This window comes from Leptonotus elevatus, chromosome 5 (genome assembly GCF_054856555.1).
Source record: "Leptonotus elevatus isolate MCC_2025b chromosome 5, RoL_Lele_1.0, whole genome shotgun sequence".
Lineage (NCBI taxonomy): Eukaryota > Metazoa > Chordata > Actinopteri > Syngnathiformes > Syngnathidae > Leptonotus > Leptonotus elevatus.
In genome coordinates, this window is record NC_141243.1 from 14,560,351 (window position 1) to 14,571,922 (window position 11,572).

Sequence of the window (11,572 nt, forward strand, 5' to 3'; positions counted from 1 at the left end):
GTTAATATAGCGTTAGTAAAGTTTTATGATTTAGGCTAGGTTATGTTCCAACTTACGTCCAAAATAATAAAATGAGGCCATGTGTTGTTGGAACTGAACTCCACCGTAAATCGAGCATCCCCGGTATTAAAACATTAATTAAGAATGAGTTTTTGTCAAGGTCTGTTGTCATTTTGGCCTGCCTGAGCTTGAAAAGATGAGACCTAGACTTGCTTTTGAGATTGATAAAATGCTTTTAACTGCTTATGCAAATTTTCCATCTGCCTTGTTCACAAAAGAAAGGATCATTAAATGAGCTGTTATTAATGTTACAAAATTCAATATTGGAAACTTTCCAGGGGAATAAATATGAGGTCACGGGAATTAACAGGAATAAAACAGGATTTAGAAAATAAGTAAATAAAATATAAGTTGGCTCTTATAAATTTACTGTAAATACAGTTGAGGAGACACATTTTAGCATTCCTAATAAAACAAAATAAGTAAAAACATATCTGTGCTATTCCTCAACCCACACTGTTTGGCTACCATGCCCACGAATGCACTCATTACATGCGCAGATGATTTCTAAGAATCTTGACTTCTTTTCTTGTGAACATTTTGAATGGGACTTTGTTGGTATTCTCAGAATTTGGGGGATCGAGCAGGGGTAAATTTTGGAATGGGTTGGGTCAATGTGGTAACTAGTAAGTAATATTCTACTCAATATTCATGTTTTTGTTCTTCAATTAATTGATTCTTCAATAAAATATTTAAAACTTGATAATGTTAGTCATGCCTTTCAAATTGTATTGTTGGTCCCCAGTTCTTTTTAGTTGTGACGTTAAAAAAACCCATTGGTTCCACTTTGCTGGCCTTCATTTGAATCCCCCCCTCCTGTTAAAACATTGCATTATTTGATTTTTGATTTTTTTTTAACGAATAAACATTAGAACGGGTCACATTGACTCATTAACATTTGTTAAGAAACAAACACAGCTGGAGGACTACTATGGACCAGTAGTGAAGTTCGCTAACATTTAAACAAACCCGATTTAAATTTGGACTCCAAACTGAATTTATTGATAGCGCTCTCGTATTGGACCTAATACTGTGACCAGGGAATGAATAGTTACATATTACATCAAATTTTTATTTGGTTGCGTGTGTGTTTGCAAAAATAACTGACCGAGTCGGCGCATAAACATTCTGGCTCGATTTGTGTAAGACGCGCCGTCTCGACACTGCTTCTTTTGTTGAGCACCCATCGTGCTCCTTCAGGCACCCGTAGTGCCAGGCTGAGACCCGAACTGGGTGGGCTTGCGTGGAATGCAGATTGGGGTGAAGAGGACGCACTCCGAAGTGAATGGGGGGGGGGGGCACCAGAACCACAACAGGAGCATCTCAAGGGGAAGTGTGTCGGACTGCAACCTCACAGATGTGGACCAGACACACAGGTGATGTGTGAAGAAACAGGTAGAATATTTAATTTTATTGAATTATTGTTGCATGATCATAAAAAATTGCTTTGTGTTGCTAATACGGTCCACAAGTTAAAACGGTGTGGAGCAACGTGTGCGTGTGAACAATATGATAAACAGTCACTACATTATCATCATGCTCTAAAAGCTAATTGTGCAAATATTGATGCATCCACACACTTGTATGACTCACGCAGAAGGACTTGAATAGCACGTGAGCTCGCAGCACTCAATATATTGACGTTAAATACAATCTGAATATAATTCATTTCCGGGCCTTTTTCTTCTTGGCCTTTTCGTTGTCATCGTGAACTTTCCTCTTCGCGGCGAGCTTGTTAGCCTGTGAGAGACGACAAACAGAGCCCAATAAGCAAACGCAGTTCTGGCAAAAAGTTGACTCAGAGGTCACATGGCCTGCACATTTCTTTTTGAAACACGTTTGCGTAAGTGTTTAACATTCCCACACGGCAACGATAAGAATGTAAATAACGTATTGTATGTTATAAACGTGAGACTTATCAGCACAAACGGACTTATCGGGATGGGAATCCATATTGAATCAATGAGAAACGGGACAAACCTCTCGGACTTTTCTCTTTTTTCCAAACATGATCTTGTCGTAGAGGTACTTGTCCTTTTTCTTCATCATCATGATGGCCAGTCGCTTCTCCTCGGCTTTTTCCTGCTGCTCCCGTTGCGCTGAATTATCCACTTTCAATTTACCGGGAGTCACTTTGACCTGAAATCATCAAGTCCATTTTTGAATTGCCTATAAAGTATCGGGTGAGGGGTGATGATGATGGCTCATGTGTCAAACCTTGGCCTGGGATCGTCGCTCGTCCATCTTCTTGAGCTTCTTCTCTTGTACCTTTTCCTCTTCCTCCTCCTCATCATCATCATCATCATCCTCCTCTGCACTCTCCTCATCATTTTGACGGGCTGTGTTGTTAATTAAAAAAAAAGTAATGAGGCAAAAATACCACCATATTCAGCACCCATGTTTTTAAATCATCCTAGTTCTAACTTTGACAATAAAGGCCCTACCAGTCTTCTCTCCCTTTTGCAAGGCCATTATCTTCAATTTCTCAGGAGGAACATAGTCTCCCTCCTTCTCATCCACAAATGGAGACAAGTGCGGTGGAAGATTTACACCGATGAAGTAGTCCTCCACAGGAAGGACCATTTTGGCATTGACACAGTCGTACACCCACTGGGGCTGGATGTAGTACCTGAAATAGCAACACGAGAAATGTTATGAAGCTTTTATCACTGAAGAGATATAGACATGGAAACATCTCCAACAAATTAATTTACTTTACCTGTTGATGTACTGCGTGCCAACACTGGGTCTGTCAACAATCTGATGTGTGATAGTTTCATCGGTCTCATCGTACGTGCTCCCAATGCAGACGGTCCTGTCCCAAGACACCTCGCCACCAAAGCACCTGTCAATGTTGATACCCAGAACGGAAGTCGTCAATGTGGCAGGAGTACATTAGCCTTTCGGGTCATTGTGTTTTAAGTGCAGTTGTTCCAACTCGCCTGATGACAAAAGCCAGAGACTCTCTGGGGACTTCTCTGTTGAGGAAAAACTTCAAGCCCTCAAACATCTTTTTCTGGGCTTCCTGTTGCTTGTGCTCCTTTTCGCTTTCTTCCAACGTTGACATTTCTTCCTACAAGGAACGTTGTTAAAAAAAAAATTTTTTTTTAAAGCCAGTCATCAAACAAGTTCTAATTTATTTGAAGAGATAATACTTTAAGAGGAAGCAGCAATTCAATTTATGGCAATGTGCTGAACTTCAGGTCAAGTCTCCTCAACGCAGGCCATTTAGACATGTGGGGAAGCGGGACAGTAATATAATCGCATAATGATGCTGGAAATGGGTGGGCCGGGTACGAGGTGAGGGAAGACTAGCAAATAGCTGAAATTAGAGCACAAGATGCAGACTGGAGGGCACTTTGGCAACCTCTGAAAAACATTAAGCTGAAAGGAAAAGACGATTTAGTTGTTCCCTCGAATTGGAACTACAACTTCCACGGGTGAGGTTCTACCTCAACCCTGGCAACCAAACACAGGACCGTATTCCCCCGTTTCACACCTCCATATGCTTTGGCATTTATGGCCCTCAGAGACCAATTACTTCATCTACTCACACTTGATTTCTTCATATCTAAAGGCAGTAATAATAACAGAAAAAACAAAAGAGAGAGAGCGATAATGATGAGATGTTGACTCAGAAAGGCAGCCGAATGAATAACACTGAGCTCTAAAAAAAAAAAAATAAGAAAACGACCAAATACACAGGTAAACCTGTGATACATAAAGTTATGCAAATGAAAATCCGTGAAACAGTGAGGCTGCGAAAGAAGAACCATGTTCTAGCGAGGGAACGCTGTATTTGGCAAGTCATTCATTTGAATTTTTTCCTCTTGAAAAGTATTAAGAAAAGAAAGCTCAACGAACAATAAGAGCAGATTCTCAGCTCGGAACCGGACCACAAAAGTTTATGTAGGCCTCTGTGTGTGTATATATATATAACACTTGAAGCAGTCAATCATGTTTTCAGCCTTTTGCTTTTTACCCCGTCAGCAGGAAAGTGGTCCAGTTGCGCTTCTTCTTCCTCCGCAGCAGAAACCACCCGGGTCAGACTTGCACATAAAGCGGAGAGTTTCTGCATGGAAGAAAATCCACAATAAATATTTACAAGCACACCAAATAGACATTCAAAGACCTTTGTTTAACACAGTTGACTGTGATATTCACCTCCAAGTAGCTTTCTGAATCCAAGGCATAGTCCTCCTCATCGTTGTCCTTTAGCTCCTGCTCTGCTTTACTGTCAATCTAGGAAGAAAACATAAACAGCATACTGTAGTTAAATGTGTGATTTGAGATCCTTTTAAAATTATTTGCTCAAAAAAAAAAAAACACATAACATGGCAACACTCAAACATTGTTGCATACTTTATTAAGCCTTCAACTTAATTCTACCTTTGGTGGGTAAACCAAATTGAGGGAATGGTAGAGTCGGAAGTTGATGAAGCCCAAGAGAGTTGTGTAGAACTCTGTGAAAGTTGCCATGACTCTGTAGTCGACATCTGTAGGGTGCTAAAAGAGCAAAACAAAAAAGGATCAAAGCGTTTGAGGCAAACTGTATCAAACAGTGCAACATTATTTTGGGTCTTCTTGAATGCTTGCTCTGTAATTGCAAAATCATTACAAACTATGCTGCTTTTCACTAATGTGCACTTACATCATGGGAGAATTGATACGGCACCAGCCATGTAATTAGCTGCCCCATCACCTCAACCTGGTAATATATTCCCTTGATAGAGATGAAAACCTGCAGAGAATCCAACAAACGACATTCACAAATGTGCTTTATTTTTTTAGCCGAACAAAATTGTTCTGAGTTTAAGCTGGTACCTTTCTGAGGACACGAGAGGCGATCACGTAGTTCATCCACTCAACAGTGAGGCGTCGACAGAGCTGGATGGTTTGCACGTGACATTTTCCTGTTCGAGCGAATGTGGAGAAGAGGAAGCACATACAAAGTGCATCTTCAATATCCCGGAGAGCATCAATGAACGTGGGATACCTAAAACATAACGCAAAGAAAAATAAGTTGTTGGCTGTAGGTGGATACAATTCGTGTTACTGTGACTTCATACTGATAACATTACATAGCTAAAGTATGGGTCACACTGTCAAACTTCTTACCTTTCTTTGACAATGTGGTCCAATTTATATGTTGGCTTGTTATCCTTTAGCCTTTCCACTGCAGAATATTCTGTTTTTGCATAAGCTTTCTTAAGTTTGCGGACAAATATCTTTGCAAAGAAAGAACAGATATGATTAAAGGGCAGTCAAAATAACATATACAAAGACAGGAAATTTAAGCTCATTACTAGTGTTTACATATTGTACAGTACCTTGTACGCTCTGAATTTGCCAACGATTGGCTCATGCAGAAGAAAGCGAATGTCTTTGAGCAGGTAAAATGTCCTCGGGGCTGTGGATCCCTTGTTCACTTTCTTCTTGTGCTTGGGTTCGTGAGGGTAAATGCCTTTGAGAATGCATAGTCGTCTGAAAATCCAAACAAATAACGTGTTCAGGACAAGTCAAAGTGATGACATAAGCAGTACCTATATGAATTTACCTGAAATCTGGGAGGTTTAGTTGTAATCTCTTGCGGGCTTTGTTTCTGGTGATATAGTTTGTAGCAGAGCCACTCTCATACTGCAAAACATACCCAAACACATATCATCACATGCCTTAACCTAGTGTACAAGTTGATTAAACCTTTAAAGAAAACATTTTAATCATTTTACTGAACTCCACCAGCGAAGAAAAACAAACTACGGTACTAGCTACAGCGCTAGCTAGTAGCTAGCTCCCACGTTGTCAACACTGTCAAATGTTTGGCATGAGGGTACCGGCGACATTTACCTTCTTCTTTTGTAGGCCTCCCATTTACAAAAGTGTAGTCCGCAAAGATGTAAAATGGTATATTTGTCGTAAAAAGTGTGATTGCAACGAGAACTACCACAAGAAGCAACCCATGCACGTGTAATGACATGCGCAGAGAAGGAGACTTCAGGACCCTGGGCTGCCCGTTTATCTGCCTGTATAAAAATAACATCTTGACAAACACTGCTGCGCTACCGCTAATAATTAAAATAATAACACTGTTTAAAAAAAAAAACGAAACAAAAATAAGCTTTTTTTTAACAAACATACAATTACAAACAACATTGGGCATTTGACAATTCAAGCGTCTAATCGTATATTATGAAAGCTACTCATGTAATAGTGTAATAATGTAATATTTCTGTAACAGTACAGTTATTAATTAATAAAATAGTCATGAGTATGACCATTGAATAGATATACCTAATAGTGCAGCAATAATTTTTGAGCTGCCCAATAATAATAATAACAATAATAATAATAATATAAAGTACAGCATGTTGTATATGCAGTTGAGCTTATATTCGATGTGATGTGTAGAATTTTTGTATTTGTCAGACCTTATGTAAATAGTGAAGACTGATTAATTTAAAATTTAACAGCAACTGAGTATGTCTTGTTTAATAATTCTGTGTAATAATGACAAGTAAGTCTTCATATACCAATGCATTGAGGAATTGTGAGTACATTACGTGTTGAATTGATGGTTGAATAGCAGTGTCATCACATTTTCATAACACCGACTATTTGTGTAATTTGATTTAATAAAGACTAATTAAATTATGCTAAATAGCCCCAGATGGCCAGATGTCATAAACATGCAAAGGCTATCATAATAAATATCATAATAAAGGGCAAGACTTCATCTCAACTCCACCCTCTTGTCTTCTCTCAGGTTGGGGCAAGTACAGTAACGCGTGAAGGAGATGCGCACTGGACATTGGGCAGAGAGGCTGAGAGCAAAGAAATAATTGAACCTGCATGGTTAGAGTGAGATCAAATTTCAGGAACTGCAAGGTTCTGAAACAAGGCAGGATATTTTAGAATAGCATATTATATAAATTAATCATGGGACTGCGTGCGTGTTTAAAAGACTATTTTCTTGGTTTCTGGGACTATGAAACCCCCAAAATCATGGTGGTTAAGAATCTAACACTTGGAGTCATATACAGAGCAGTTCAGTTTGTTGTCATCACCTACTTTGTCTGGTAAGATTGTATATTTGAATGCATACTGTACTTGTTTGGTCAAAAAGGTAATACGTCAGAATATTGCTGCCACAAATATTCCGTTAAAATATCATATGGTATTATTTAGCTTTGTATCCTTCATCTGTGTTTTTGTGCTCTCAAGGTACGTCTTCATAAGTCAGAAAGCGTACCAAGAAAGTGAAACACGTCCTGAGAGCTCAGTTTACACTCGCATGAGAGGCTCAGCAGTCCTTGGAGATCAAATCTTGGACACTGTGGAATATGTTCGACCATCAGAGGTGAAGAAGCTGTCACGCAACTTAGCATTATGTTGCATATTATGCATCTTCCCTTCATGGAGGAAAAGCCTTTTGACGAGTGTTATCGTGCCCTCCCGCAGGGCGGGGATGTCATTACAACAATTTTGAGACGGGAAGTCACATACGACCAGAAGCAAGGAACCTGTGCTGAGGTAAAAGTCCTTAAGTCAAGCTGGATAAATGAAATAGCATTAAATTGTATGCATTTATTAAGTAAACCCAAAAATATTCTTTAATATGTTCTATGTACCTTTGCTAGTCGAGGCATGGCATTCTAATTACTATTGTATTTGTGGAATATGAATTAAGCAGCATAATCCACCTGTTTTTATCCGTCTCAGTTGGCGGCCATTTTGCCACTTGCTGTCGAGTGAAAATGACATCAGAGTTGCTCAGGGCTAAGGTAATGACCAATAATCATGGTTCACCTGTTTTCTGAGTTTGGTCATGTGATGTTTGCAAGCTGAGTCGTGATTGGTCCTTACCTGAGCCCTGAGCAACTGTGATGTCATTTTCAGCAAAATGGCCGCCAACTGAGATGGATAAAAACAGGTGGATTTTGCTGCTTAACTCATATTCCACAAACACAATATTAATCGGAATGCCTTTTGACTAGTGGGGGCACATACGCAATATTGAACATTTTTGGGTTGTCTTCCATTTTATATTTGTCTCTAGTATTTTGGTGTTGCAAATGCAAACTGCTCAAGAGACTCAGACTGTGTCCAAGGACAGGTCGACTTTAATGGCCATGGTATGGTTTCTACTGCTGTGCTCACAAAATGTTTTTCATGATTAGTTAGTATTTTCGCAAACCTTTCCTTCATTGATTCTGTTTGATAGGCAGGAGGACTGGTAGATGTATTCGATACTACAACCACACCTTCAAAACCTGTGAGATCCAAACCTGGTGTCCTATCGAAGAGTATGCGGTCCAGAGGTAAACAAGGCCAAGGTTTACCAAATAACATACAGTACGGACAATACTCCAACCAGGATTATTATAGTTTGGGAATTTTTCATTTTAGTTAGTTTTTATTATTATTATTTTTTTATTTAGTTAGTTTTAATTAGTTTTCAAGGTGGTTCTGTTACTTTTTTAAAATTAGTTTTAGTTATTTCATAAATGCTTAGTTTTAGTTAATTTTAGTATTATTTTTTATTTTTTTATGTGTATTGTGCACAATATTTAAAAAAACACCATGGGAGCAACACCATTTGAAGGTGCTTTTCTATTGGCTGCTGCTAGATGACGTCACTTTTGTGTGACACACTTTCAATTAACGTGCCTCTTCCAGTTAATATAAAAATAAATCTACTTAAAATCACATTTAAAATCATCCCAAAAGGCTCATGCATTAAATTAATTACCAAAGACTAAAACGAAGGACAATTTTTGCTATAATTATTGTTAGTTTCAGTTCGTTTTCGTTTTTCAAAAAGCATTTTTGTTTTTATTTTATTTTGTTAACGATAATTTTTTGTTTAATTTTTTAAAAGTTTTTTTCGGTTAGTTTTAGTTAACTAAAATAACCTTGACTCCAACCCCTTTTTATTCTCAAAGCGATAAAGTAGTAGCGTACTTACTTAGCTACTTAGCTTCCTTAGCTTACTCCAGTAGCTTACTTTTCATGTTATCATGGGCAAAAATGGTTACAGTGTCTTAAATTTGGTTTAATTTCTACAGTTTCTTTCTCTCATACATTCGTTGTCATTTAAAAGACGACTTACTTGTTGAAACGAGCTGAAATTATTGATTCTTTTGTTGAAAAACGTAGCATACTATAGACAACTAAGGGGATTCCCAGTGGAATACTTTGTGGTTGTTATGGTTATGACTACATTCAACAATCTCATGAAGAAAGTATTTTTCTTCTTTTAAATAACATCTTGCGAGTAAATGTAAAATAAACACTTGAAGTTGCTAAAAAATGATACCCTGATCAATAAAGGGCAAAAAAAAAAAAAGCAGGTCAAAAGAAACTCTCAAATAAATTGTGCAAATTATACTTAACCTAAGACAACTCCGTGTTGTAATATGTTGTATTGGACTCACTTGAATGAACCATAGTGTCTAATGGTTACAGAGAGCCGCCTTTGGTGGAGGCCATCAATTTCACTGTATTCATCCGAAATTACATATCTTTCCCAAAGTTTGGAGCGGTGAGGTACGTGTCCACTCACATACGCATGCAAGGTCACACATAAAATCCTAATTTATGATTGTTTTTCTCCTTAGCATGGGCAATATTAAGGGGGCTTCAAATAGGCGCAACATGCACAAATACCTGAACAAATGTCAATATGATGAGGAGAAGGAGCCCTACTGTCCCAACTTCCGACTGGGCTACATTGCACATCAAGCCCGGGAGAATTTTAGTCAGCTCTGCAGCACGGTTAGTAGCTATAGTTTGTGTTCCAAGATTGATGTTAAATGATGACGAATCAGATCACGGAGGATATTTGCATTGTACAGAGTTGATGTTAGAGTCACGCCATTTGTTTTTGGTAGCATTGGGCTCACTCGATACTTCATTCAAATGAGCCAGTGGGTCAATATAATCTCAATAGATTGTGTAATTTGTCCATAAACACAATACATTTGCACCTTTATACTGATAGCACCTCTAAATACACAATTTTATGGTGACTCCTCAGGGAGGGGTGATTGGTGTTTTTATTAATTGGGACTGTGACCTGGACCTGGATCCTTCCCGTTGTAAACCCAAATATTCCTTTAGGCGTCTTGACCTCAAAAAGGATCAAGCCGACTCGGGTTACTATTGCAGGTGAATTTCACAGGTAGGATAAAATCTTAAAACGGAGTTGATTGTCTGTTTTAACCGCAATCATGTTCATCACCAGATTTGCCAAATATTACCAAAAGAATGGGATCGAGTCTCGGACACTTATCAAGGCTTATGGCATTCGTTTGGATGTCATTGTTCATGGACAAGTAAGCGGAGGCTTTATAAGAATCGACAGCTATTTCTGACTTTCTGCATGGTTACAATGCAAATTCTTTGCAGGCGGGTAAATTTAGCCCAATCCCAACCATCATCAGTACAGTGACCGCTCTGACTTCGGTGGGAATTGTGAGTTAGTTATCCCATCCATCCTCATTTGTCCAAATGAAAAACGCTTTCTGACACAACTTCCATCTCACTCTTACCAATAGTGTACCATAATCTGTGACTGGATCATGCTGACTTTTATTGACAAGGACGACGTTTACAGCGACAGCAAGTTTGATGAAGTAAGTATTGCTACTCTCACTTCATCACATCATAACTTTTTAAGTAAAACGGTGTCTATTTTCCTCTCCAGGTCATAGATGAACCGATCAATGATTCCATTGCTCCACAACTGCTTTACATCACCAGCTTCAGTTCATACCACTCAGACTTGTCGGATGGTGTGCCGCTGTGACGTCATACGTTGTGTAAACCTCATCAACATTTTCTGTGGCCTGCGCGGCCCATAACCGCATTTCACGTTCTCTCAGGACTTCCAAGCTGCTGGAGGTGCATCATCAGTCATTTTATTAAATGCTGTTGAAATGTCAACTTTTTTCTTTTTTTTAAGACAAACATAACACATACAACATACACTGCATGCATTGGACACAGCAGTAGGTGCACGATGTGTAATGAGAGCGAGCTTCTAGGAGCATCAGGAAGATGAGCAATGAGCAGTAATCCAATAAGTCAGTCACTTCCCATAAAATGCCTCTTAACAAGATTCGGAGGTTTTCTAAACCCATCTGGATCTCGGCCAGCGGAGAAAACCGAAGAGTAATCGATCCATTTCTGCCATGGTGGGTGAAGGATCATTTCAGTTGGGAACAAATTCAGCCATCTTTGTGGGTATATGTAAAATAATTGATAAACATGAGTGAAATGTGGGGACATAAACATAGTGTGTGTGTGTGTGTTATTAGCCAGTAAGGACAAGCTAATACTGCTTTCTTACCATTGCATTTGTTTTAGAAATGGTTAGTTTGCTGTGGCTCATGTGTGAATATGGAGAGTCAATATTTATAACAATATTATTCTGTACCAAAAATGCTGTTTAAATTCATCATTTTTAGTAGGGCTGGTTGAGTACGGCTACTCGGTATCGCTATTGGACCGA

The 11,572-nt window shown here is 38.7% G+C and overlaps 2 protein-coding genes across 4 annotated transcripts; one reads left to right on the forward strand and one right to left on the reverse strand.

The window, feature by feature from the left end:
- Positions 1–1,363: 1,363 nt before the first annotated feature.
- On the forward strand, positions 1,364–11,452 carry p2rx2 (purinergic receptor P2X, ligand-gated ion channel, 2). 3 transcript variants are annotated; one of them, XM_086076865.1, is made up of 12 exons: positions 1,364–1,455; positions 7,282–7,417; positions 7,519–7,590; positions 8,117–8,192; positions 8,282–8,378; positions 9,526–9,606; positions 9,678–9,834; positions 10,097–10,227; positions 10,304–10,394; positions 10,468–10,533; positions 10,617–10,694; positions 10,766–11,452. In XM_086076865.1, the coding sequence occupies exons 2-12, from the start codon at positions 7,352–7,354 to the stop codon at positions 10,865–10,867; spliced, it is 1,017 nt and encodes a 338-aa protein (XP_085932991.1). In that variant the 5' UTR covers positions 1,364–1,455; positions 7,282–7,351; the 3' UTR covers positions 10,868–11,452. The 3 variants fall into 3 exon arrangements, with proteins under 3 accessions (XP_085932991.1, XP_085932989.1, XP_085932990.1); XM_086076863.1 differs by lacking the exon at positions 1,364–1,455 and adding an exon at positions 6,854–7,136; XM_086076864.1 differs by lacking the exons at positions 1,364–1,455; positions 9,526–9,606 and adding an exon at positions 6,854–7,136.
- Positions 1,438–6,053, reverse strand: pes1 (pescadillo ribosomal biogenesis factor 1). The gene is made up of 15 exons (XM_086076862.1): positions 5,908–6,053; positions 5,618–5,697; positions 5,391–5,544; positions 5,179–5,288; positions 4,885–5,056; positions 4,712–4,801; positions 4,450–4,566; positions 4,225–4,302; positions 4,043–4,132; positions 3,003–3,133; positions 2,780–2,905; positions 2,505–2,689; positions 2,278–2,399; positions 2,041–2,199; positions 1,438–1,800 (listed from the first exon to the last, which is right to left on the reverse strand). The coding sequence occupies exons 1-15, from the start codon at positions 5,929–5,931 to the stop codon at positions 1,726–1,728; spliced, it is 1,713 nt and encodes a 570-aa protein (XP_085932988.1). The 5' UTR covers positions 5,932–6,053; the 3' UTR covers positions 1,438–1,725.
- Positions 11,453–11,572: the final 120 nt, after the last annotated feature.

What these genes read in the sequence shown, in the direction of transcription:
- pes1 (XM_086076862.1), bottom strand. Translation starts at nt 5,931, where the DNA reads ATGGGAGGCCTACAAAAGAAGAAG. An exon ending in GAGGCCTACAAAAGAAGAAG is followed by an intron (nt 5,698 to 5,907) that starts GTAAATGTCGCC and finishes TATGTTTTGCAG; the next exon opens with TATGAGAGTGGCTCTGCTAC. An exon ending in CCTCTCGTGTCCTCAGAAAG is followed by an intron (nt 4,802 to 4,884) that starts GTACCAGCTTAA and finishes GATTCTCTGCAG; the next exon opens with GTTTTCATCTCTATCAAGGG.
- p2rx2 (XM_086076863.1), top strand. Translation starts at nt 6,997, where the DNA reads ATGGGACTGCGTGCGTGTTTAAAAGACTATTTTCTTGGTTTCTGGGAC. An exon ending in GAAGAGTATGCGGTCCAGAG is followed by an intron (nt 8,379 to 9,525) that starts GTAAACAAGGCC and finishes TAATGGTTACAG; the next exon opens with AGAGCCGCCTTTGGTGGAGG. An exon ending in CCAAAGTTTGGAGCGGTGAG is followed by an intron (nt 9,607 to 9,677) that starts GTACGTGTCCAC and finishes TTTTCTCCTTAG; the next exon opens with CATGGGCAATATTAAGGGGG.